The sequence below is a fragment of the Ranitomeya variabilis genome, chromosome 1 (genome assembly GCF_051348905.1).
Source record: "Ranitomeya variabilis isolate aRanVar5 chromosome 1, aRanVar5.hap1, whole genome shotgun sequence".
NCBI classification, from domain to species: Eukaryota; Metazoa; Chordata; class Amphibia; order Anura; family Dendrobatidae; genus Ranitomeya; species Ranitomeya variabilis.
Window position 1 is genome coordinate 815,274,613 of NC_135232.1, and position 24,922 is coordinate 815,299,534.

The window sequence follows — 24,922 nt, forward strand, 5'->3', positions numbered from 1 at the left end:
CTCACTCAATCTCTCTCCCCATGTGCTACATGTGCTACACGTGCTACACACCTCCTTTACATAGGTGTAACCACACCCAGGTACCTGTCACATGGCTAGTCAGGTGAGCGTGACATCACCACAGGTCCTTACATACAAAACCATCTTACATGTTCAGACACGCCTCTTTGGCTGGGTTTGTAGGTGACTGAACCCACCCATCTCTCCAATCACCTGGAAGCCTTCACAATGTAAACAAACCCCTCAGCAGTAGATCTGCTTGAGCAAAACATACCCAGGCTTCCATCACAGGGCCACCCACCTCTGCGATACATACCGTCCATCATTCACATGACCAGTCGCTATGCTACAATATATACTGCACAGTACCACTCCTCCTGTCCTGTATATATACAGTTAGGTCCATATATATTTGGACAAAGACAACATTTTTCTAATTTTGGTTATAGACATTACCACAATGAATTTTAAACAAAACAATTCAGATGCAGTTGAAGTTCAGACTTTCAGCTTTCATTTGAGGGTATCCACATTAAAATTGGATGAAGGGTTTAGGAGTTTCAGCTCCTTAACCTGTGCCACCCTGTTTTTAAAGGGACCAAAAGTAATTGGACAATTGACTCCAAGGCTATTTCATGGAGAGGTGTGGGCAATCCCTTCAATATGTAATTCTCAATTAAGCAGATAAAAGGCCTGGAGTTGATTTGAGATGTGGTGCTTGCATTTGAAAGGTTTTGCTGTTAAGTAAACATGCGGTCAAAGGAGCTCTCCATGCAGGTGAAACAAGCCATCCTTAAGCTGCGAAAACAGAAAAAACCCATCCGAGAAATTGCTACATTATTAGGAGTGGCAACATCTACAGTTTGGTACATCCTGAGAAAGAAAGAAAGCACTGGTGAACTCATCAATGCAAAAATACCTGGGCACCCACAGAAGACAACAGTGGTGGATGATCGCAGAATAATCTCCATGGTGAAGAGAAACCCCTTCACAACAGCCAACCAAGTGACCAACACTCTCCAGGAGGTCGGTGTATCAATATCCAAATCTACCATAAAGAGAAGACTGCATGAAAGTAAATACAGAGGGTTCACTGCACGGTGCAAGCCACTCATAAGCATCAAGAATAAAAAGGCTAGACTGGACTTTGCTAAAAAACATCTAAAAAAGCCAGCACAGTTCTGGAAGAACATTTTTTGGACAGATGAAACCCAAGATCAACCTCTACCAGAATGATGGAAAGAGAAAAGTATGGCGAAGGCGTGGTACAGCTCACGGTCCAAAGCATACCACATTATCTGTAAAACACGGCGGAGGCAGTGTGATGGCTTGGGCATGCATGGCTGCCAGTGGCACTGGGTCACTAGTGTTTATTGATGATGTGACACAGGACAGAAGCAGCCGAATGAATTCTGAGGTATTCAGAGCCATACTGTGTGCTCAGATCCAGCCAAATGCAGCCAAACTGATTGGTCGTCGTTTCATACTACAGATTGACACTGACCCAAAACATAAAGCTAAAGCAACCCAGGAGTTTATTAAAGCAAAGAAGTGGAATATTCTTGAATGGCCAAGTCAGTCACTTGATCTCAACCCAATTGAGCATGCATTTCACTTGTTAAAGACTAAACTTCAGACAGAAAGGCCCACAAACAAACAGCAACTGAAAACCACCGCAGTGAAGGCTTTGCAGAGCATCAAAAAGGAGGAAACACAGCGTCTGGTGATGTCCATGAGTTCAAGACTTCAGGAAGCCATTGCAAACAAAGGGTTTTCAACCAAGTACTAAAAATGAACATTTCATTAAAAATTATTGAATCTTGTCCAATTACTTTTGGTCCCTTTAAAAACAGGGTGGCACCTGTTAAGGAGTTGAAACTCCTAAACCCTTCATCCAATTTTAATGTGGATACCCTAAAATGAAAGCTGAAAGTCTGAACTTCAACTACATCTGAATTGTTTTGTTTAAAATTCATTGTGGTAATGTCTATAACCAAAATTAGAAAAATGTTGTCTCTGTCCAAATATATATGGACCTAACTGTACACTGCACAATGCCACTTCTCCTGTCCTGTATATATACACTGCACAATGCCACTTCTCCTGTCCTGTATATATACACTGCACAGTACCACTTCTCCTGTCCTGTATATATACACTGTACAGCATCACTTCTCCTGTTCTGTATATATATACTGCACAGTACCACTCCTCCTGTCCTGTATATATACACTGCACAATACCACTTCTCCTGTCCTGTATATATACACTGTACAGCATCACTTGTCCTGTTCTGTATATATATACTGCACAGTACCACTCCTCCTGTCCTGTATATATACACTGCACAGTACCCTTCCTCCTGTCCTGTATATATACACTGCACAATGCCACTTCTCCTGTCCTGTATATATACACTGCACAGTACCACTTCTCCTGTCCTGTATATATACACCGCACAGTACCACTCCTCCTGTCCTCTATATATACACTGCACAATACCACTTCTCCTGTCCTGTATATATACACTGCACAATACCACTTCTCCTGTCCTGTATATATACACTGCACAATGCCACTTCTCCTGTCCTGTATATATACACTGCACAGTACCACTTCTCCTGTTCTGTATATATATATACTGCACAGTACCACTTCTCCTGTTCTGTATATATACACTGCACAATACCACTTCTCCTGTTCTGTATATATACACTGCACAATACCACTTCTCCTGTCCTGTATATATACTCTGTACAGCATCACTTCTCCTGTTCTGTATATACAGTGGGGCAAAAAAGTATTTAGTCATTCAGCAATAGTGCAAGTTCCACCACTTAAAAAGATGAGAGGCGTCTGTAATTTACATCATAGGTAGACCTCAACTATGGGAGACAAACTGAGAAAAAAAATCCAGAAAATCACATTGTCTGTTTTTTTATCATTTTATTTGCATATTATGGTGGAAAATAAGTATTTGGTCAGAAACAAATTTTCATCTCAATACTTTGTAATATATCCTTTGTTGGCAATGACAGAGGTCAAACGTTTTCTGTAAGTCTTCACAAGGTTGCCACACACTGTTGTTGGTATGTTGGCCCATTCCTCCATGCAGATCTCCTCTAGAGCAGTGATGTTTTTGGCTTTTCGCTTGGCAACATGGACTTTCAACTCCCTCCAAAGGTTTTCTATAGGGTTGAGATCTGGAGACTGGCTAGGCCACTCCAGGACCTTGAAATGCTTCTTACGAAGCCACTCCTTCGGTACCCTGGTGGTGTGCTTTGGATCATTGTCATGTTGAAAGACCCAGCCACGTTTCATCTTCAATGCCCTTGCTGATGGAAGGAGGTTTGCACTCAAAATCTCACGATACATGGCCCCATTCATTCTTTCATGTACCCGGATCAGTCGTCCTGGCCCCTTTGCAGAGAAACAGCCCCAAAGCATGATGTTTCCACCACCATGCTTTACAGTAGGTATGGTGTTTGATGGATGCAACTCAGTATTCTTTTTCCTCCAAACACGACAAGTTGTGTTTCTACCAAACAGTTCCAGTTTGGTTTCATCAGACAATAGGACATTCTCCCAAAACTCCTCTGGATCATCCAAATGCTCTCTAGCAAACTTCAGACGGGCCCGGACATGTACTGGCTTAAGCAGTGGGACACGTCTGGCACTGCAGGATCTGAGTCCATGGTGGCGTAGTGTGTTACTTATGGTAGGCCTTGTTACATTGGTCCCAGCTCTCTGCAGTTCATTCACTAGGTCCCCCCGCGTGGTTCTGGGATTTTTGCTCACCGTTCTTGTGATCATTCTGACCCCACGGGGTGGGATTTTGCGTGGAGCCCCAGATCGAGGGAGATTATCAGTGGTCTTGTATGTCTTCCATTTTCTAATTATTGCTCCCACTGTTGATTTCTTCACTCCAAGCTGGTTGGCTATTGCAGATTCAGTCTTCCCAGCCTGGTGCAGGGCTACAATTTTGTTTCTGGTGTCCTTTGACAGCTCTTTGGTCTTCACCATAGTGGAGTTTGGAGTCAGACTGTTTGAGGGTGTGCACAGGTGTCTTTTTATACTGATAACAAGTTTGAACAGGTGCCATTACTACAGGTAATGAGTGGAGGAAAGAGGAGACTCTTAAAGAAGAAGTTACAGGTCTGTGAGAGCCAGAAATCTTGATTGTTTGTTTCTGACCAAATACTTATTTTCCACCATAATATGCAAATAAAATGATAAAAAAACAGACAATGTGATTTTCTGGATTTTTATTTCTCAGTTTGTCTCCCATAGTTGAGGTCTACCTATGATGTAAATTACAGACGCCTCTCATCTTTTTAAGTGGTGGAACTTGCACTATTGCTGAATGGCTAAATACTTTTTTGCCCCACTGTATATACTGCACAGTACCACTCCTCCTGTCCTTTGTATATCCACTGCACAGTACTGCTTCTCCTGTCCTGTACTGTATATATGCACTGCAAGGTACTACTACTCCTGTCCTTTATATTTACACTGCACAGAACCACTACTCCTGTCCTGTATATTCACACTACACAGTACCACTTCTCCTGTCCTGTATATATACACAGCACAGTACCAATTCTCCTGTTCTGTATATTTACACTGCACAAAACCACTTCTCCTGTCCTGTATATGTGCACTGCACAGTACCAATTCTTTTGTCCTGTATATATACACTTCACAGTACTACTTCTATCTGGTGTATATGCACAGCATAGTACTGCTTCTCCTGTCCTGTATATATACACTGCACAGTACAATTTATCCTGTACTGTATATATATATATATATATATATATATATATATACAGTATATATATATATATATATATATATATATATATATATATATATATATATATACACTACACAGTACCATTTCTCCTGTCCTGTTTGCTGTGTGTAAATCTCAATATCTGCTCTTATTCTCTACAAGTAGACACTACATTGTACCTCTTTTCCTGTTCCTGTATGCCAGGTATAATTTTTAGTATTATTATATACTTTGAACAGTACTACCCAATGGTGGGGCTATATCAGTTTTCTTTTCCGAACTCTCCCAAAGTCCCAGAACACAATGATGAGAATATTGAGAATATGATTTCTTGTGTCTAAAGTATCTAGATCCTCACTTTTCTTATCCATGTAGCAAAGCTCTAAGCTTCATGAGACAAGTGCACGCACAACACTTGGCAGCCGTTGTTACATGCCTCTCACTAAATGAACAAGCATCTACAGTCTATCATGTTTCTGGTTAACATTATTGTAATGTCAGAAGCATTAGCAGTCTCACAATATGTTTATTCAGCTTTATGTGAGCAATCATGTGCAAAGCTCCAGGGAAGATGTGCAGTTGTTTCTTTATTCCTTCTTTGATGTGTTTCTTGGATGATGTGAGTTCTAAAAAAGATGAAAAGTCTCCTTCAACTTATCCCTTATTTTAAAAAAATGACCTTCCTATGTGAAATCAGAGCCATCTACGCAAGCAGTGGAAGGACCACATAGCTCACATTTTAGACTCTCCTGTGTATGCTACACGTGGTATGGACATACTGGTTATTGGGTGTTGATTGCAAGTGAGTGACCTTGGATTATGTCCACTGATGCACGTTTTTTCCCACGAAGGCTACAAGATCAGCAATCATTTGCCAGACCACAAAACCAATTATGAGTCATTTAAGAATGTTGTGTGAATCCAGGCCTCATTAATGCTGTCTAATTCTGAATACTGTATTACTTATACTCGCTGCAGATTATTACTATATTATTATATTCCAAATTAATGATATCATCACAGACAGCATTAAATTATAAGTGTATTGACCTTGCTGGTGTGTACTTATAACTCATTATTGCTTTTAAAAATAACATGAAATAAAACCAGTACAACTCCACAATTAAAGAGGGATTTGGGGAATCTTAACACGTAACTGCAACATGATGTACAGTATATGTGTGTATATATATATATATATATATATATATATATATATATCTGCAGAGAAAAATTTAAATCCATAAAGACATCTCCAGAGAGGTGATAAACAACATTCTTAGTTTTTCCTTCAGGTGCCACCAACACACCCTAACTGACATGCTGTTACCTCACACAAGCTTTGTTATACTGAGAATGTCCTTTGTTGCTTATATTAACCAATCAGAGCTCAGATTAATTTACTGTAGCAAAATAGAAGCTGAGCTGTGATTGGTTGCTATTGTCAGCCTGATAAATCCCCAGCCAACAGGAAGCCCTCCCCCCTGGCAGTATATATTAGCTCACACATACACATAATAGACAGGTCATGTGACTGACAGCTGCCGTATGTCTGCTTATTAATCAGATTTTTATTTTTGAAGGATAATACCAGACTTCTGTGTGTTTTAGGGTGAGTTTCATGTGTCAAGTTGTGTGTGTTGAGTTTTGTGTGGCGACATGCATGTAGCAACTTTTTGTGTGTCGAGTTGCATGTGACAGGTTAGTGTAGTAAGTTGTGCGCAGCAAGTTTTGCGCATGGCGAGTTTTGTGAGTGGCGAGTTTTATGTGTGGTGCGTTTTGAGTATGTGCAAGTTTTGTGTGAGGCAACTTTTGCATGTGTTGCAACTTTTGTACATGTGGCAATTTTTCCGCGTGTGCAAGTTTTGCTTGTGGCGAGTTTTCCATGAGGTGAGTTTTGCACGTGTGGCGAGTTTTGCGTGAGCCTAGTTTTGCATGTGGCCAGTTTTGCATGTGGTGTGTTTTGCATGTGGCGAGTTTTGAGCAGTGACTTTTGTGTTTCGACTTTTATGTGGCGAGGTTTGTGTATGTGTGGTGAAATGTGTGCTGAGGGTGATATATGTGTTCAAGCATGTGGTAGTGTGTGGCGCATTTTGTGTGTGTGTTCATATCCCTGTGTGTGGTGAGTATCCCATGTCGGGGCCTTAGCAACTGTACGGTATATACTCTTTGGCGCCATCACTCTCATTCTTTAAGTTCCCCTTGTTCACATCTGGCAGCTGTCAATTTGCCTCCAACACTTTTCCTTTCACTTTTTCCCCATTATGTAGATAGGGGCAAAATTGTTTGGTGAATTGGAACGTGCGGGGTTAAAATTTCGCCTCACAACATAGCCTATGACGCTCTCGGGGTCCAGACGTGTGACTGTGCAAAATTTTGTGGCTGTAGCTGCGACGGTGCAGATGCCAATCCTGGACATACACACACACATACACACACACACACACACACACACAATCAGCTTTATATATTAGATTTTGGAGTAAAATGTAAATAGTTATTTTATTCTATAAACTTCTGACAACATGTCTCCGAATTTCCAAGGGATACATTTTGTATTTTTTTTCTGAAAAGGAGAAATGGTCAAAATTAAAAAAACAAGTGCTTTCAGACCTCAAATAATGCAAAGAAAACAAGTTCATAATCATTTAGAAACAACAATACTAATGTTTTAACTCAGGAAGAGTTCAGAAATCAATATTTTGTGGAATAACGATGTTTTTTAGTCACAGCTTTCATGCGCCTTGGCATGCTTTCCACCAGTCTTTCACACTGCTTCTGGCACAAAAATTTAAGCAGTTCTACTTTGTTTGATGGCTTGTGACTATCCATCATCCTCTTGATTACATTCCAGAGGTTTTCATTGGGGCTCAGGACTGGAGATTGGGCTGCCCATGACAGGGTTTTGATGTGGTGGTCTCTTAGGCTTCTTTCACACTAGCGTCAGGCTCGGCCCGTCGCAGTGAGTCGGGCCGAGGTTACCGACGCTAGCGTTGTATACGCCGCACAACGGGGGGCAGCGGATGCATTTTTCCAGCGCATCCACCGCCCCATTGTGAAATGCAGGGAGGTGGGGGCGGAGTTCCGGCCACGCATGCGCGGTCAGAAAAAGCGGACATGTCTCACAAAAAAACGTTACATGTAGCATTTTTTTGTGCCGACGGTCCACCAAAGCACGACGCATCCGTCGCACGACGGTTGTGACGTGTGTCAATGCGTCGCTAATGTTAGTCAATGGGGAAAAAACGCATCCCGCAGACAACTTTGCAGGATGCGTTTTTTCGCCAAAACGACGCATTGCGACGTATTGCAAAAAACGCTAGTGTGAAAGTAGCCTTAAACTTTGCCAGAGCTATCTATCTATCTATCTATCTATCTATCTATCTATCTATCTATCTATCTATCTATATCTATATATATGCATATAATATTGGGGTGGCTCCCTTTTTCCTCTCTGAAAAAGACAGAAATGAAAGGTGATACGTATTTGCTATCACCAAGTCTATTAGAGTCTGGTCTATAAAAAAATTGTGATTCATAAGGTTAATGCCGTAAAGAGAAATAAATTAAACTCCAGAATTGTGGTTTTTCGGTCACTACATCTGCCTAAAAAATGCATGAAAAAAATATCAAAATGTCATGTGTACCAAGTGATATTAATAAAACTGTCAGCTAATGACTCAAGAAACAAGCCCTCACGCAGCTCCATCAAAAGAAAACAAAATGTTATGTGTATTGGAAAATAGCAACACAAACAAAAAATGTTCTTATAAACTTCTGGAATTTCTTTTTACCACTTAATTAGAAAAAAAGTTATGCAAGTTTTGATATTAACCTAATTGTACTAACCTGAGAATCTTGTTTATATATCATTATCATTCAATGAATGCTAGTTAAAATCCAAAAACAAAATGGCAAAATTGTATTTTTTTTTACCATTTTATCCCACTTGGGATTTTTTCTTGTGAGTAACCGCTACCCATAATCCTCACCTATGGGTGTGGTTACAGCCTATTTAATGGAGGCTATTGTTTGTCACATGGTCTGTATGATGGGAGGGAGAAGGCCTCTTGTGTGTTTGGCTCAGACTGAGCTGGAGTACTGGACATTGCCCCAGCCTGTGTGCCCACAGGCCTGGCGGAGCAGAGCCCTGCTATGGACATTTGTATTTTGTTTGCCTGATCTAAAGGCTGGCTGTTTTCTGTTTTTGCTTCTGGGGTTATAAAGCAATAAACCCACAAACTTTTAAAGGAACAAGTCTCCTGTTTTCCTCCCGTTGCACCCGAGTTGGTAAAACCCCATACAGTATCCTCCTTTATACTAACTACAATGAAGGGTCTCTATTTGTTAAAAGTGGAAATCTCAAAGATGTAGACCAAATGCTTTTCAGTTTGTGGCTTCATAATAAACTGTATAAGGCTGGTTTCACACTTGCGTTTTGATCTGCAGCGTTTAAAAAAAAAACGCATGTGGTGAAAAAACGCATGTAAATGCGTGCAAACGCTGCGTTTTTTAGATGCATGCAAAAAAACCGCGGCGTTTTGCTGCGTTTACATGCGTTTTTTCCTGCGTTTGCGTTTTTTAAACGCATGCTGAGAAGTGTGTGACAGCTGCCAATCATCAAAATCAACTAGAAAACCCACTATAAACAGAAATAGCTAGGGTTAGGGTTAGGGTTAGGGTTAGGATCCCTAGTAACCCTAGGGATCCTAACACTAACCCTAGGGATCCTAGCCCTAACCCTAACCCTAACCCTAGGGATCCTAACCCTAACCCTAACCCTAGGGATCCTAACCCTAACCCTAAGGGTTAGGATCCTAACCCTAACCCTAAGGGTTAGGGTTAGGATACCTAGGGTTAGGGTTAGGATCCCTAGGGGTACTAGGGATCCTAACCTTAGAGTTAGGGTTAGGGTTAGGATCCCTAGTAAGCCTAGGGTTAGGGTTAGTGTTAGGGTTAGGATCCCTAGTAACCCTAGGGTTAGGGTTAGGGTTTTCTTGTTTTTTCTTGTGTTTAGGGTTAGGGTTAGGGTTTTCTTGTTTTTTCTTGTGTTTTCTTGTGTTTTTCTATAAAAACGCATGTGTTTTTAACGCAAGCAAACGCATGTGCTTAAAAACGCATGCGTTTACATAAACAGCAATACATTTTTTTGCCGCAAATAAACGCATGCGTTTTTTTGCGGCAAAAAAAAGCCGCTAGAAATTACTACAGGTTGCATTTCTGCAACTAAACGCACGCGTCAAAAAACACATGCGTTGCCGAAAACGCGTCAAAACGCATGCTAAAAAACGCTTGCGTTTTTAATGTTAAGTATATAAAAAAACGCATGCGTTTTTTAGCGCTAAAACGCTGCAGATCAAAACGCAAGTGTGAAACCAGCCTTAGAAACACTAAAGTTTTTTATTTTTATTTTTTATTCCTTTCTCCCAGTTTTTGTCTAATTTTTAAAAGGGTTATCCAGGTTGTTCCTAAACTAGGTCATCAATATCAAATAAGTGGGAGTTTGAAGAATGGTACACCCACCGATAAGCTGTTTGAAACTCCTACTGTAGCTATATACACCTAGTGTCCACAGCCAGAACAGTACAGCTCTATAAACAACCTTTGGGATGTACCAGAGCACATCTCTAATTCACTTCAATAAGAGTTCAAATACAATGCCCAAGAACTGCCATTATACAGTGCTGTTATGGCTCTGTACTGGGGCACATATGGCCATCATAGCTGCAAACAACTGATCAGTGGTGGTGGCGAATAACAGACACCGATCTGTTTAATATATCAATCAGGTTCTACGTTTCACCCCTTACCGACATCTGCTGTAAATGCATGGTGCAATTCAGGAATGAATGTCCAGAACAGCCTTAGAGGCGGAGCCCGTCACATACCTGACAGGCAATGGCTATGATACACCACCAGCTGTGAGCGGAGCCAAGCTCTATTCACTGCTGTTAACTATTTAAATACTGCTGTCAATCTGTGACTAGGGGTCACGCTGTTACATGCCACTATCAGCCCACCCACAAAATGAACAGCATTGAAACAAAGCACAGAAAACAATGAATGAATGGCATTTATTTTTGCAATTTCATTGCACTTTTTGGTCCCATTTTCCAGTACATTGTATGGTAAACTGAATGGTTTCATTCATAAGTATAACTTGTTCAGCAAAAAAAACAAGCTCTTATGCATTTATGTGGAAGAAGGGGAGGAAAAAACAAAATGCACAAAAGTGAAAATTGTCTGTGTCAGGAAGGAGTTAAGGTGGTGGAAAAACAAGAATATTATTGCGCAAGTTTAGATCATGTGGTGTGTTTTTTGAAATCCAGCATGCTCTTGTTTTTGGTATATTGGCAATCCTCACACTACAAACTGGATAACTTGTTCTGCTTGTAACACTAATTTGTGGGAAGTTTGAACAGTGCCAGCAAAAAAATAAAATAAAATCATAATACCTCACTGCTGCACATCTTTGGCCTCTTCACTATAGGCCAAGACTTCCGACTGTATCCAGGCCTCGGAGTTCACTGTGGGTTAAAAGGTTGCAGCTCATGTCTTGATGTCACAAGGTCACTAACTTACACGTGTGATGTCCTATGAGGCCTGGATGTGGCAGGAAGGGTTGACCTACAGTGAAGGGACTGTAGATGTGGTGCAAAACAGCAGAAAGAAGAGGACCAAACAGTGGTGGCCAAAGAGGTGTGCAATTATGTATTAGGTTTTTTTAAAACATCATACGTTCGTAAGTCGTATGTTCGTAAGTTGGATGCTCATGAGTCAGGCACTCTGTATTTTTCCCATTAATGCAAGGGTTATTCCCTGTTATAGCATATGACTAGGTTATACCATAACCCTAAGATCTTGAAGCTGGAACCTCCTTTTTTCTTCTTGTTTTTTCTGCGGCACCGCAAACTTTCTTTCCTCGGATGTTAATATGGATGAGCTGACTTTTTAAAAAAATTTTCATAACCCTAAGATTGATAGGGATCTGAACCTCCTAAATGGCTCCATTGTAGACTTCAGGGATTATTCAGGCTTACCTCACGCGATACATTTTAGATTATGGATCCATGGATCCATTGTACTTGGCAAAAACTATCTGCAATTAACCCATTGTCCATAAAACAATGGTTAATCAATTGATGCTAAATCATATCATTATGAAGAAGTTAGTCGCTTATTTAAGGTCTGACTTTACTTTTCTGATTTTTTTCCTATTTTTGCAGTTTCTATAACTGGGAAACCCATGTTTCAACTTCAAACGCAAGTCCAAATTACCAAGTGATTGCAGAAAATTCATCTGGATTACTGTTTAAAAATAAGCGGGACAGGAAAATACTAAACGTGGATCCTAAGGTAAATATTTTTCTCCAAGCAAAGCGGCAATTTTCACTTCTCTTCTCACATTACCATATGTTTTAAGGATTCCGGACTGTTTTTGCTCCCTGTGCTTCATGGATTTACAAGTGGTATCACTTAGCAACTTGAGGACTAATATTGTCACTCCTTTGTGTGTTTATATATTTAAGGATCTGCTCGAAATGAGGGATCTGTACAGTCTTTTACAGCTCAGAGGTTCATTGTTCATGGCTCCTTCACACGTATAAATATGCATTCACTGTTATTTTAGGTTGGTTAAGGAGAATCCATCATGGGATTTTCCTTTTGTGTTACCTTTAAATGTACATAAGTATCAAGTAGTCCGCTAAAAAAGCAAATAAAAGTCAGGTGGAGATTTTTCTGACTAACACTATGCTGTGGTTGTAGTGATAAATGTCCTTTATGTAGGTTCTGTCGTTCTCCTTCTTTTCCAGTGAACACGTCATCCCAAATAAAATGTCCATGGTTCTTTTAAAACATCCTAATGATGTGTCTATCTGACTGTATGCTTATGCAGGACAGAACTTTTCTACAGACTTTTTCCATACACTTTCTAAGTGACCCATCTTGCCAGGTATACAATGACTTGTTCCCATTTTGTAACTCATCTCATATTACTATGGCAGTTGTCTGAATTATCATTTTCCAATGCATGTGAAATAAACCATTTAATTTCAGTATTACAAAGTGGCTCTGTAGTTGGAGGGTCATTTTTTATAAAATTCTATTGCTGGTATAGCTTTTTCCAACCATGATATTTTGTTTCTTTAACCAGTTCTTTAACCAGCCCGACTGATTTATTCCCATTCCTGATCACAAATCATCATTTTCATTTTTTATTTCTTACATGCGGCATAAGAGCATAAAGAGCTATAAAAGATGTTCTTTCAGACATTCAAGTAATTTTTCGCATACCCCTATAGATGGAAATGGGAATTCTATCTTGCCTCAGAGCAGAACCCCAAAGGATAGGCAGCCCCCCACAAATATTGACTGTGAGTATAAGAGGAAAGACACATGCAGGCAGAAAAACAGGATTTAGCAAAAGAGGCACTTCTAGCTAAATAGAAAAGGATAGGACAGAATTCTAAGCGGTCAGTATTAAAATCCTAAAAATATCCACAGCAGATAATACAAATATTCCACATCTAACTAAAGACATAGAAAGTATATCTGCATCTCCTGAGAATCCAGCATGACTGAAAAATCCAAACAAAGTCTAAGCTGGACAAAAACACAATAAATTGCACTGAATTGCAAAGCACACTGCATGTGTGCACAGAGACAAAAAACCAGACACTTATCTTATCTGAATTGGCAGCATGGCATGAGGAGCCAGAGAGAGATGCGATCCCTCCAAGTACAATGGACAACTGGCACTGACTCATGGAGCCTGCACACCTAAATACCTAATAGAGCTGCAATCAGCAGAAACACCTGCCCGGATTACAACCCCAAGACAACTGCACTACCATCAACAACCACCGGAGGGAGCCCAAGAGCAGAATTCACAACAGTACCCCCCCTTGAAGAGGGGTCACCGAACCCTCACCAGAGCCCCCAGGCCGATCAGGACGAGCCAGATGAAAGGCACGGACCAAATCAGCAGCATGGACATCAGAGGCAAAAACCCAAGAATTATCCTCCTGGCCATAACCATTTGACAAGGTACTGAAGCCTCCACCTCAAAAAGCGAGAATCCAAAATCTTCTCAACCACATACTCCAACTCCCCATCAACCAACACAGGAGCAGGAGGATCAACAGAGGGAACAACGGGCACCACATATTTCCGCAATGAAGATCTATGGAAAACATTATGGATGGCAAAAGAGGCCGGAAGGGCCAAACGAAAAGACACCGGATTGATAATATCAGAAATCCTATAAGGACCAATAAACCAAGGCTTAAACTTAGGGCAAGAAACCTTCAAAGGAACATGACGGGAAGACAACCAGACCAAATCCCCAACCCGAAGCCGGGAACCAACACACCGACGACGGTTAGCAAAACGCTGAGGCTCCTCCTGAGACAACACCAAATTGTCCACCACATGAGCCCAAATCTGCTGCAACCTGTCAACCACAGAATCCACCCCAGGACAATCAGAAGGTTCAACTTGCCCTGAAGAAAAACGAGGATGAAAACCAAAATTACAAAAGAAGGGCGAAACCAAGGTAGCCGAACTAGCTCGATTATTAAGGGCAAACTCGGCCAATGGCAAGAAAGCCACCCAATCATCCTGATCTGCAGACACAAAGCATCTCAAATAAGTTTCCAAAGTCTGATTAGTTCGCTCGGTCTGGCCATTTGTCTGCGGATGAAATGCGGAAGAAAAAGACAAATCAATGCCCAGCCTAGCACAAAAGGCCCGCCAAAACCTAGAAACAAACTGGGAACCTCTGTCAGACACAATATTCTCCGGAATACCATGCAAACGAACCACATGCTGAAAAAACAACGGAACCAAATCAGAAGAGGAAGGCAATTTAGGCAAAGGCACCAAATGAACCATCTTAGAAAACCGGTCACAAACCACCCAGATAACCGACATCCTCTGGGAAACCGGAAGATCTGAAATAAAATCCATAGAAATATGCGTCCAGGGCCTCTCAGGGACCGACAAAGGCAAAAGCAACCCACTAGCACGGGAACAACAAGGCTTGGCCCGCGCACAAGTCCCACAGGACTGCACAAAAGACGCACATCACGTGACAAAGAAGGCCACCAAAAGGAACTACCAACCAAATCTCTGGTACCAAAAATACCAGGATGGCCAGCCAACACAGAACAATGAACCTCAGAAATCACTCTACTAGTCCATCTATCAGGAACAAACAGTTTCCCCACTGCACAGCGGTCAGGTTTGTCAGCCTGAAATTCCTGCAGAACCCGTCGCAAATCAGGGGAAATGGCAGAAAGGACCACCCCTTCCTTCAGAATGCCGACCGGCTCAAGTACCTCAGGAGAATCAGGCAAAAAACTCCTAGAGAGGGTATCAGCCTTAATATTCTTAGAACCCGGAAGATACGAAACCACAAAATCAAAACGGGAGAAAAACAGGGACCATCGAACCTGTCTAGGATTCAACCGTTTGGCAGATTCAATGTAAATCAGATTTTTATGATCGGTCAAGACCACAATACGGTGCTTGGCTCCCTCAAGCCAATGTCGCCATTCCTCAAACGCCTAAAGAAAACAGAACCAGCTCACTGAGTCGCCACCGCAGGTGCGCGGAACTCCACGTTGATCAGCGTGGTCATCAGATGAGGAGAAAAAGAACATTTCGTTCCAGCACCAAATTAGTAAAATCCAGGCTTGAAGCTTTATTTTGCCAGTATAAAAGCAGTGGAGACAAGCTCTTCAAATACACACCAGGACACAAACAGCGACGCGTTTCGATCTATGGATCTTTATCAAAGCTATATATACAGAGTTGTGCGCTCAATATATACACCCCTATGACCAATCAAAACCAAATGAATGGTCACATGATCAAACGTGAGGTCCTACAAATGTAAAGGAATCCCCTCGCAAACAAAACAAATAATCAAAATGTGACATATAATAATAAAATAATACAGTAATCACAAGTTAAAAACATGCCAAAACACATAATAATGATAATATCAATTATGAAACATCAGTTCATTGCGTTTGTTGAGACCTAACGGGAAATGGGTATTCAAATGATAAATCCAGAAGGCTTCACGGGTGTGAAGAATTCGTCTCATATCTCCACCCCGCGGGGGTCTGATAACCCGTTCAATTCCCTGTACCCGGAAAAACTTGGTGCTACGTGCATGGATCGTAATGAAATGCTTGGAAGCCGCAGAAATCGTACGAGCTGAATCACCAATATAGCCAATATCGTACAAGTGTTCACCAATGCGAACTTTCAATTTGTGTGAAGTGCACCCAATGTATGATAAATGGCAAGCAATACAATCAATTTTATAAATAACAAAATTGGTGTTGCAATTAATATATTGCTTAATATTAAAACTTTGTGAATTGTCAAAGTTATAAAAAACCTTGGTAATGCTTGCATGTGCACACGTTCTGCAGCTATTAGAACCGCATTTAGAAAAGCCACTACAATCCAGCCATGTTTTATTCCTGTTTCTGTTGGCATCAAACATACTTGGTGAGATCCTATTGCCTATGGAGGGAGCTTTTCTAGCAACAATATTAATGCCTGTATGTAAATTTCTAGCTAGGTTCTCATCTTCATATAAAATAGGAAGAAATTTGTTAATAATACCCTTAATCTGATGGAACTGAGGGCTAAATTGGAAGCACACATAAGGTTTACTGGCATTTGAAGAAACCGATGTTTTAATTGGCTTTCGTGCAATAAGATCCTCTCGTTTCTTATGACTAAGGATCTTATGAGCTCTACTCAGTGACCAATCTGGGTAATGGCGACGTTTTAATTTGCCCGATATTAAATCCAGTTCTTTATTTAAATCATGATCATTGCTACAATTTCGTTTAATTCTGACATATTCACCCACCGGAACAGACCGGATGGTGTGCTTGGGATGCCCGCTACTAGCGTGCAGAATACTGTTCCCACTAAGTGATTTGTGGTATGTATTGGTTGAAATCAAACAATCTGCTGTGCCACTTAAATTAAGATCCAAAAATTGAATATGGCCAGGATCTTGTCGGTATGTGAAACGAATATTATAATGATTAGAATTAAGATAATTAATAAATTCCAGTATGGCAGACATATCGGCACCCCAAAACATGAGTAAATCGTCGATGTATCTGCCATACCATACTAAACAAGACAAAAACGGATTGGACACGGAAAAAATAAATTCATACTCCCAAAACGCCATCACCAGGTTAGCCAGGGAAGGTGAAAATTTAGCACCCATGGCCACACCTGATTTCTGCAAAAAAAACTGACCATTGAAAGAAAAAAAATTATGTGTCATGAGAAAAAAAGTGACCTGTAAAATAAAATTTTTTAAATCAACCGAATAATTACTTAATCCATCCAAATGAAATTGTAGGGCACGCATTGCCAAATCATGTGGAATGCACGTATATAGCGAAATTTCATCGCAACATAGCCAGGAATAATTGGAAAGCCAAACTTTGTCCGAAAAAACTTTTAGCACTTCTTGTAAACCAACCACATGCTGAAAAAACAACGGAACCAAATCAGAAGAGGAAGGCAATTTAGGCAAAGGCACCAAATGAACCATCTTAGAAAACCGGTCACAAACCACCCAGATAAACGACATCCTCTGGGAAACCGGAAGATCTGAAATAAAATCCATAGAAATATGCGTCCAGGGCCTCTCAGGGACCGGCAAAGGCAAAAGCAACCCATTAGCACGGGAACAACAAGGCTTGGCCCATGCACAAGTCCCACAGGACTGCACAAAAGAACGCACATCACGCGACAAAGAAGGCCACCAAAAGGAACTACCAACCAAATCTCTGGTACCAAAAATACCAGGATGGCCAGCCAACACAGAACAATGAACCTCAGAAATCACTCTACTAGTCCATCTATCAGGAACAAACAGTTTCCCCACTGGACAGCGGTCAGGTTTGTCAGCCTGAAATTCCTGCAGAACCCGTCGCAAATCAGGGGAAATGGCAGAAAGGACCACCCCTTCCTTCAGAATGCCGACCGGCTCAGGTACCTCAGGAGAATCAGGCAAAAAACTCCTAGAGAGGGCATCAGCCTTAATATTCTTAGAACCCGGAAGATACGAAACCACAAAATCAAAACGGGAGAAAAACAGGGACCATCGAGTCTGTCTAGGATTCAACCGTTTGTGTTGTGAATTTGGATTCTGGGCTCCCCCGGTGGCTACTGGTGGAATTGAACTGGTGTCTTCATCTTCTCTGTTCACCTGTTCCCATCAAGATGTGGGAGTCGCTATATAACCTTGCTGCTCTGTTAGTTGCTTGCCGGTCAACAATGTTATCAGAAGCCTCTCTGTGCTTGTTCCTGCTCCTAGACAACTACTAGATAAGTTGGACTTTTGTCCATGTTTGTTTTTGCATTTTGGTTCCAGTTCACAGCTGTAGTTTCGTTACTGTGTCTGGAAAGCTCTTGTGAACAGGAATTGCCACTCTGGTGTTATGAGTTAATGACAGAGTTTTAAAGTAATTTCTGGATGGTGTTTTTGATTAGGGTTTTCAGCTGACCATGAAAGTGTCCTTTCTGTCTTCTGCTATGTAGTAAGTGGACCTCAAATTTGCTAAACCTATTTTCATCCTACGTTTGTTATTTCATCTTAATTCACCGCCAATACATGTGGGGGGCCTCTGTCTCCTTTTGGGGTATTTCTCTAGAGGTGAGCTAGGACTAATATTTTCCTCTGCTAGCATTATTTAGTCCTCCGGCTGGTGCTGGGCATCTAGAATCAACGTAGGCATGCTACCCGGCCACTGCTAGTTGTGTGTTAGGTTTAGTTCATGGTCAGCTCAGTTCCCATCTTCCAAGAGCTAGTTCCTATATATGCTTATGCTATGATCTCTTGCCATTGAGATCATGACAGTTTGACCGGCCCACTAAAGGGTTAAAATCCTTGGCTGAGAAAGGAGAGAAATAAGTAGTCTGCTGATATTTTTTTTTTTTTTTTTTTCTCTCCTTTGAATGGCTCTGTGTCCACCTGTTTGTAATGGATCTTCAGAGTGTAACTGCAGGTTTGAATAATCTCGCCACGAAGGTACAAAATTTGCAAGATTTTGTTTGTCATGCACCTGTATCTGAGCCGAGAATTCCTTTGCCAGAATTTTTCTCGGGGAATAGATCTGGGTTTCAGAATTTTCGAAATAATTGCAAATTATTTTTGTCCCTGAAATCTCGCTCTGCCGGAGACCCTGCACAGCAGGTCAGGATTGTGATTTCCTTGCTCCGGGGCGACCCTCAAGACTGGGCTTTTTCATTGACACCAGGGGATCCTGCGTTGCTCAATGTGGATGCGTTTTTTCTGGCCTTGGGGTTGCTTTATGACGAACCTCATTTGGAGCTTCAGGCAGAAAAAACTTTGATGTCCCTATCTCAGGGGCAAGATGAAGCGGAAATTTACTGCCAAAGATTCCGTAAATGGTCTGTGCTTACTCAGTGGAATGAGTGCGCCCTGGCGGCGACTTTCAGAGAGGGTCTCTCTGATGCCATTAAGGATGTTATGGTGGGGTTCCCTGTGCCTGCGGGTCTGAATGAGTCCATGACAATGGCTATTCAGATCGATAGGCGTTTGCGGGAGCGCAAACCAGTGCACCATCTGGCGGTGTCCACTGAGAAATCGCCAGAGAGTATGCAATGTGATAGAATTCTGTCCCGAAGCGAGCGGCAGAATTTTAGACGGAAAAATGGGTTGTGTTTCTATTGTGGTGATTCTACTCATGTTATATCAGCATGCTCTAAGCGCACTAAAAAACTTGGTAAATCTGTTTCCATTTGCACCTTACCGTCTAAGTTTATTCTATCTGTGACCCTGATTTGCTCTTTGTCATCTATTACCACGGACGCCTATGTCGACTCTGGCGCCGCTTTGAGTCTTATGGATTGGTCCTTTGCCAATCGCTGTGGGTATGATTTAGAGCCTTTGGAGACTCCTATTCCTCTGAAGGGGATTGACTCCACCCCATTGGCTAATAATAAACCACAATACTGGACACAAGTAACTATGCGTATTAATCCGGGTCACCAGGAGATTATTCGCTTTCTGGTGCTGTATAATCTACATGATGATTTGGTGCTAGGATTGCCTTGGCTGCAATCTCACAACCCAGTCCTCGACTGGAGAGCTATGTCTGTGTTGAGCTGGGGATGTAAGGGGGCTCATGGGGATGTACCTGTGGTTTCCATTTCATCATCTATTCCCTCTGAAATTCCTGAGTTCCTGTCTGACTATCGTGACGTCTTTGAAGAATCCAAGCTTGGTTCGTTACCTCCGCACCGAGAGTGCGATTGTGCCATAGATTTAATCCCGGGTAGTAAATACCCAAAGGGTCGTTTATTTAATCTGTCTGTGCCTGAACATGCTGCTATGCGAGAATATATAAAGGAGTCCTTGGAAAAGGGACATATTCGTCCATCGTCATCTCCCTTAGGAGCCGGTTTTTTCTTTGTGTCAAAAAAAGACGGCTCTTTGAGACCATGTATTGATTATCGGCTTTTGAATAAAATCACTGTTAAATATCAATACCCATTGCCGTTGCTGACTGATTTGTTTGCTCGCATAAAGGGGGCCAAGTGGTTCTCTAAGATTGACCTTCGTGGGGCGTATAATTTGGTGCGAATCAGGCAGGGGGATGAGTGGAAAACCGCATTTAATACGCCCGAGGGCCACTTTGAGTATTTAGTGATGCCTTTTGGTCTTTCTAATGCTCCGTCAGTTTTCCAGTCCTTTATGCATGATATTTTTCGCGATTATTTGGATAAATTTATGATTGTGTATCTGGATGATATTCTGATTTTTTCGGATGACTGGGACTCTCATGTCCAGCAAGTCAGGAGGGTTTTTCAGGTTTTGCGGTCTAATTCTTTGTGTGTGAAGGGTTCTAAGTGTGTTTTTGGGGTACAGAGGATTTCCTTTTTGGGATATATTTTTTCCCCCTCTTCCATTGAAATGGATCCTGTCAAGGTTCAAGCTATTTGTGATTGGACGCAGCCCTCTTCTCTTAAGAGTCTTCAGAAATTTTTGGGCTTTGCTAACTTTTATCGTCGATTTATTGCTGGTTTTTCGGATATTGCTAAACCATTGACCGATTTGACTAGGAAGGGTGCTGATGTTGCTGATTGGTCCCCTGATGCTGTGGAGGCCTTTCGGGAGCTTAAGCGCCGTTTTTCCTCTGCCCCTGTGTTGCGTCAGCCTGATGTTGCTCTACCTTTTCAGGTTGAGGTCGACGCTTCTGAGATCGGAGCTGGGGCAGTGTTGTCGCAGAAAAGTTCTGACTGCTCCGTGATGAGGCCTTGTGCCTTCTTTTCCCGTAAATTTTCGCCCGCTGAGCGGAATTATGATGTTGGGAATCGGGAGCTTTTGGCCATGAAGTGGGCTTTTGAGGATTGGCGCCATTGGCTTGAGGGGGCCAGACATCAGGTGGTGGTATTGACTGACCACAAAAATTTGATTTATCTTGAGACCGCCAGGCGCCTGAATCCTAGACAGGCGCGCTGGTCATTATTTTTCTCTCGGTTTAATTTTGTGGTGTCATACCTACCGGGTTCTAAGAATGTTAAGGCGGATGCCCTTTCTAGGAGTTTTGAGCCTGACTCACCTGGTAACTCTGAGCCCACAGGTATCCTTAAGGATGGAGTGGTATTGTCAGCCGTTTCTCCAGACCTGCGGCGGGCCTTGCAGGAGTTTCAGGCGGATAGACCTGATCGTTGCCCACCTGATAAACTGTTTGTTCCTGATGATTGGACCAGTAGAGTCATCTCTGAGGTTCATTCTTCTGCGTTGGCAGGTCATCCTGGCATTTTTGGTACCAGGGATTTGGTGGCAAGGTCCTTCTGGTGGCCTTCCCTGTCACGAGATGTGCGAGGCTTTGTGCAGTCTTGTGACGTTTGTGCTCGGGCCAAGCCTTGTTGTTCTCGGGCTAGTGGATTGTTGTTGCCCTTGCCTATTCCTAAGAGGCCTTGGACGCACATCTCGATGGATTTTATTTCAGATCTGCCTGTTTCTCAGAAGATGTCTGTCATCTGGGTGGTGTGTGACCGTTTCTCTAAGATGGTCCATTTGGTTCCTCTGCCCAAGTTGCCTTCTTCTTCCGAGTTGGTTCCTCTGTTTTTTCAAAATGTTGTTCGTTTGCATGGTATTCCTGAGAATATCGTTTCTGACAGAGGGACCCAATTCGTGTCTAGATTTTGGCGGGCATTCTGTGCTAGGATGGGCATAGATTTATCTTTTTCGTCCGCTTTCCATCCTCAGACGAATGGCCAGACCGAGCGGATTAATCAGACCCTGGAGACATATCTGAGGTGTTTTGTGTCTGCTGACCAGGATGATTGGGTTGCTTTTTTGCCATTGGCGGAGTTCGCTCTCAATAATCGGGCCAGCTCTGCCACTTTGGTGTCCCCGTTTTTCTGTAATTCGGGGTTTCATCCTCGATTTTCCTCTGGTCAGGTGGAATCTTCGGATTGTCCTGGAGTGGATGCTGTGGTGGAGAGATTGCATCAGATCTGGGGGCAGGTGGTGGACAATTTGAGGTTGTCCCAGGAGAAGACTCAGCTTTTTGCCAACCGCCACCGTCGTGTTGGTCCTCGGCTTTGTGTTGGGGATTTGGTGTGGTTGTCTTCTCGTTTTGTCCCTATGAGGGTCTCTTCTCCTAAGTTTAAGCCTCGGTTCATTGGCCCGTATAAGATATTGGAGATTCTTAACCCTGTTTCCTTCCGTTTGGACCTCCCTGCATCCTTTTCTATTCATAACGTTTTTCATCGGTCATTGTTGCGCAGGTATGAGGTACCGGTTGTGCCTTCCGTTGAGCCTCCTGCTCCGGTGTTGGTTGAGGGTGAGTTGGAGTACGTTGTGGAGAAAATCTTAGACTCTCGTGTTTCCAGACGGAGACTCCAGTATCTGGTCAAGTGGAAGGGATACGGCCAGGAGGATAATTCTTGGGTGAATGCATCTGATGTTCATGCCTCTGATCTGGTTCGTGCCTTTCATAGGGCCCATCCTGATCGCCCTGGTGGTTCTGGTGAGGGTTCGGTGCCCCCTCCTTGAGGGGGGGGTACTGTTGTGAATTTGGATTCTGGGCTCCCCCGGTGGCTACTGGTGGAATTGAACTGGTGTCTTCATCTTCTCTGTTCACCTGTTCCCATCAAGATGTGGGAGTCGCTATATAACCTTGCTGCTCTGTTAGTTGCTTGCCGGTCAACAATGTTATCAGAAGCCTCTCTGTGCTTGTTCCTGCTCCTAGACAACTACTAGATAAGTTGGACTTTTGTCCATGTTTGTTTTTGCATTTTGGTTCCAGTTCACAGCTGTAGTTTCGTTACTGTGTCTGGAAAGCTCTTGTGAACAGGAATTGCCACTCTGGTGTTATGAGTTAATGACAGAGTTTTAAAGTAATTTCTGGATGGTGTTTTTGATTAGGGTTTTCAGCTGACCATGAAAGTGTCCTTTCTGTCTTCTGCTATGTAGTAAGTGGACCTCAAATTTGCTAAACCTATTTTCATCCTACGTTTGTTATTTCATCTTAATTCACCGCCAATACATGTGGGGGGCCTCTGTCTCCTTTTGGGGTATTTCTCTAGAGGTGAGCTAGGACTAATATTTTCCTCTGCTAGCATTATTTAGTCCTCCGGCTGGTGCTGGGCATCTAGAATCAACGTAGGCATGCTACCCGGCCACTGCTAGTTGTGTGTTAGGTTTAGTTCATGGTCAGCTCAGTTCCCATCTTCCAAGAGCTAGTTCCTATATATGCTTATGCTATGATCTCTTGCCATTGAGATCATGACACGTTTGGCAGATTCGATGTAAATCAGATTTTTATGATCGGTCAAGACCACAATACGGTGCTTGGCTCCCTCAAGCCAATGTCGCCATTCCTCAAACGCCCACTTCATAGCCAACAACTCCTGATTGCCGACATCATAATTGCGTTCAGCAGGCGAAAACTTACGGGAAAAGAAGGCACACGGTTTCATCAAGGAACCATCAGAATTCCTCTGAGACAAAACGGCCCCTACCCCAATCTCAGAAGCGTCAACCTCAACCTGAAACGGAAGAGAAACATCTGGCTGACGCAACACCGGGGCAGAAGTAAATCGGCGTTTAAGCTCCTGAAAGGCAGAGACAGCCACAGAGGACCAATTTGTCACATCAGCGCCCTTCTTTGTCAAATCGGTCAGGGGCTTAACCACACTGGAGAAGTTAGCAATGAAACGGCGATAAAAATTAGCAAAGCCCAAAAATTTCTGAAGGCTCTTCACGGATGTGGGCTGAATCCAATCATGAATGGCCTGAACCTTAACCGGATCCACCTCTATAGATGAGGGAGAAAAAATGAAGCCCAAAAAAGAAACCTTCTGCACTCCAAAGAGACACTTAGACCCCTTCACAAACAAAGCATTATCACGAAGGATCTGAAATACCATCCTGACCTGTTTCACATGAGACTCCCAATCATCGGAAAAAATTAAGATGTCATCCATACAATCATGAATTTATCAAGATAATTCCGGAAGATATCATGCATGAAGGACTGAAAAACAGATGGAGCATTAGAGAGCCCGAATGGCATCACAAGATATTCAAAATGGCCTACGGGCGTATTAAACGCAGTTTTCCATTCGTCACCCTGCTTAATACGAACAAGATTATATGCCCCCGAAGATCAATTTTAGTAAACCAACTAGCCCCCTTAATCCTGGCAAACAAATCGGAAAGCAAAGGTAAAGGGTATTCAAACTTGACAGTGATCTTATTCAAGAGGCAATAATCAATACAGGGTCTCAAGGAGCCATCCTTCTTAGCAACAAAAAAAAATCCCGCTCCCAACGGTGAAGAAGATGGCCAAATATGCCCTTTCTCCAAAGACTCCTTAACCCCTTCCCGACATGTGACGGTATAGTACGTCACATGTCGGGACCCCCGCTTTGATGTGCGCTCCGGCGGTGAGCGCACATCAAAGCCGGGACATGTCAGCTGTTTTGAACAGCTGACATGTGCCCGCAATAGGCGCGAGCAGAATCGCGATCTGCGCGCGCCTATTAACTAGTTAAATGCCGCTGTCAAACGCAGACAGCGGCATTTAACTACCG

The 24,922-nt window shown here is 42.4% G+C and overlaps 1 protein-coding gene across 1 annotated transcript in view; it reads left to right on the forward strand.

Moving 5' to 3' along the window:
* Positions 1 to 24,922, forward strand: part of CFAP299 (cilia and flagella associated protein 299) — an 878,688-nt gene that overhangs the window by 820,176 nt on the left and 33,590 nt on the right. The window contains exon 5 of the mRNA XM_077259030.1: positions 12,022 to 12,151. Coding sequence (XP_077115145.1) covers positions 12,022 to 12,151 — 130 coding nt within the window. The remainder of the gene's footprint in view (positions 1 to 12,021; positions 12,152 to 24,922) is intronic.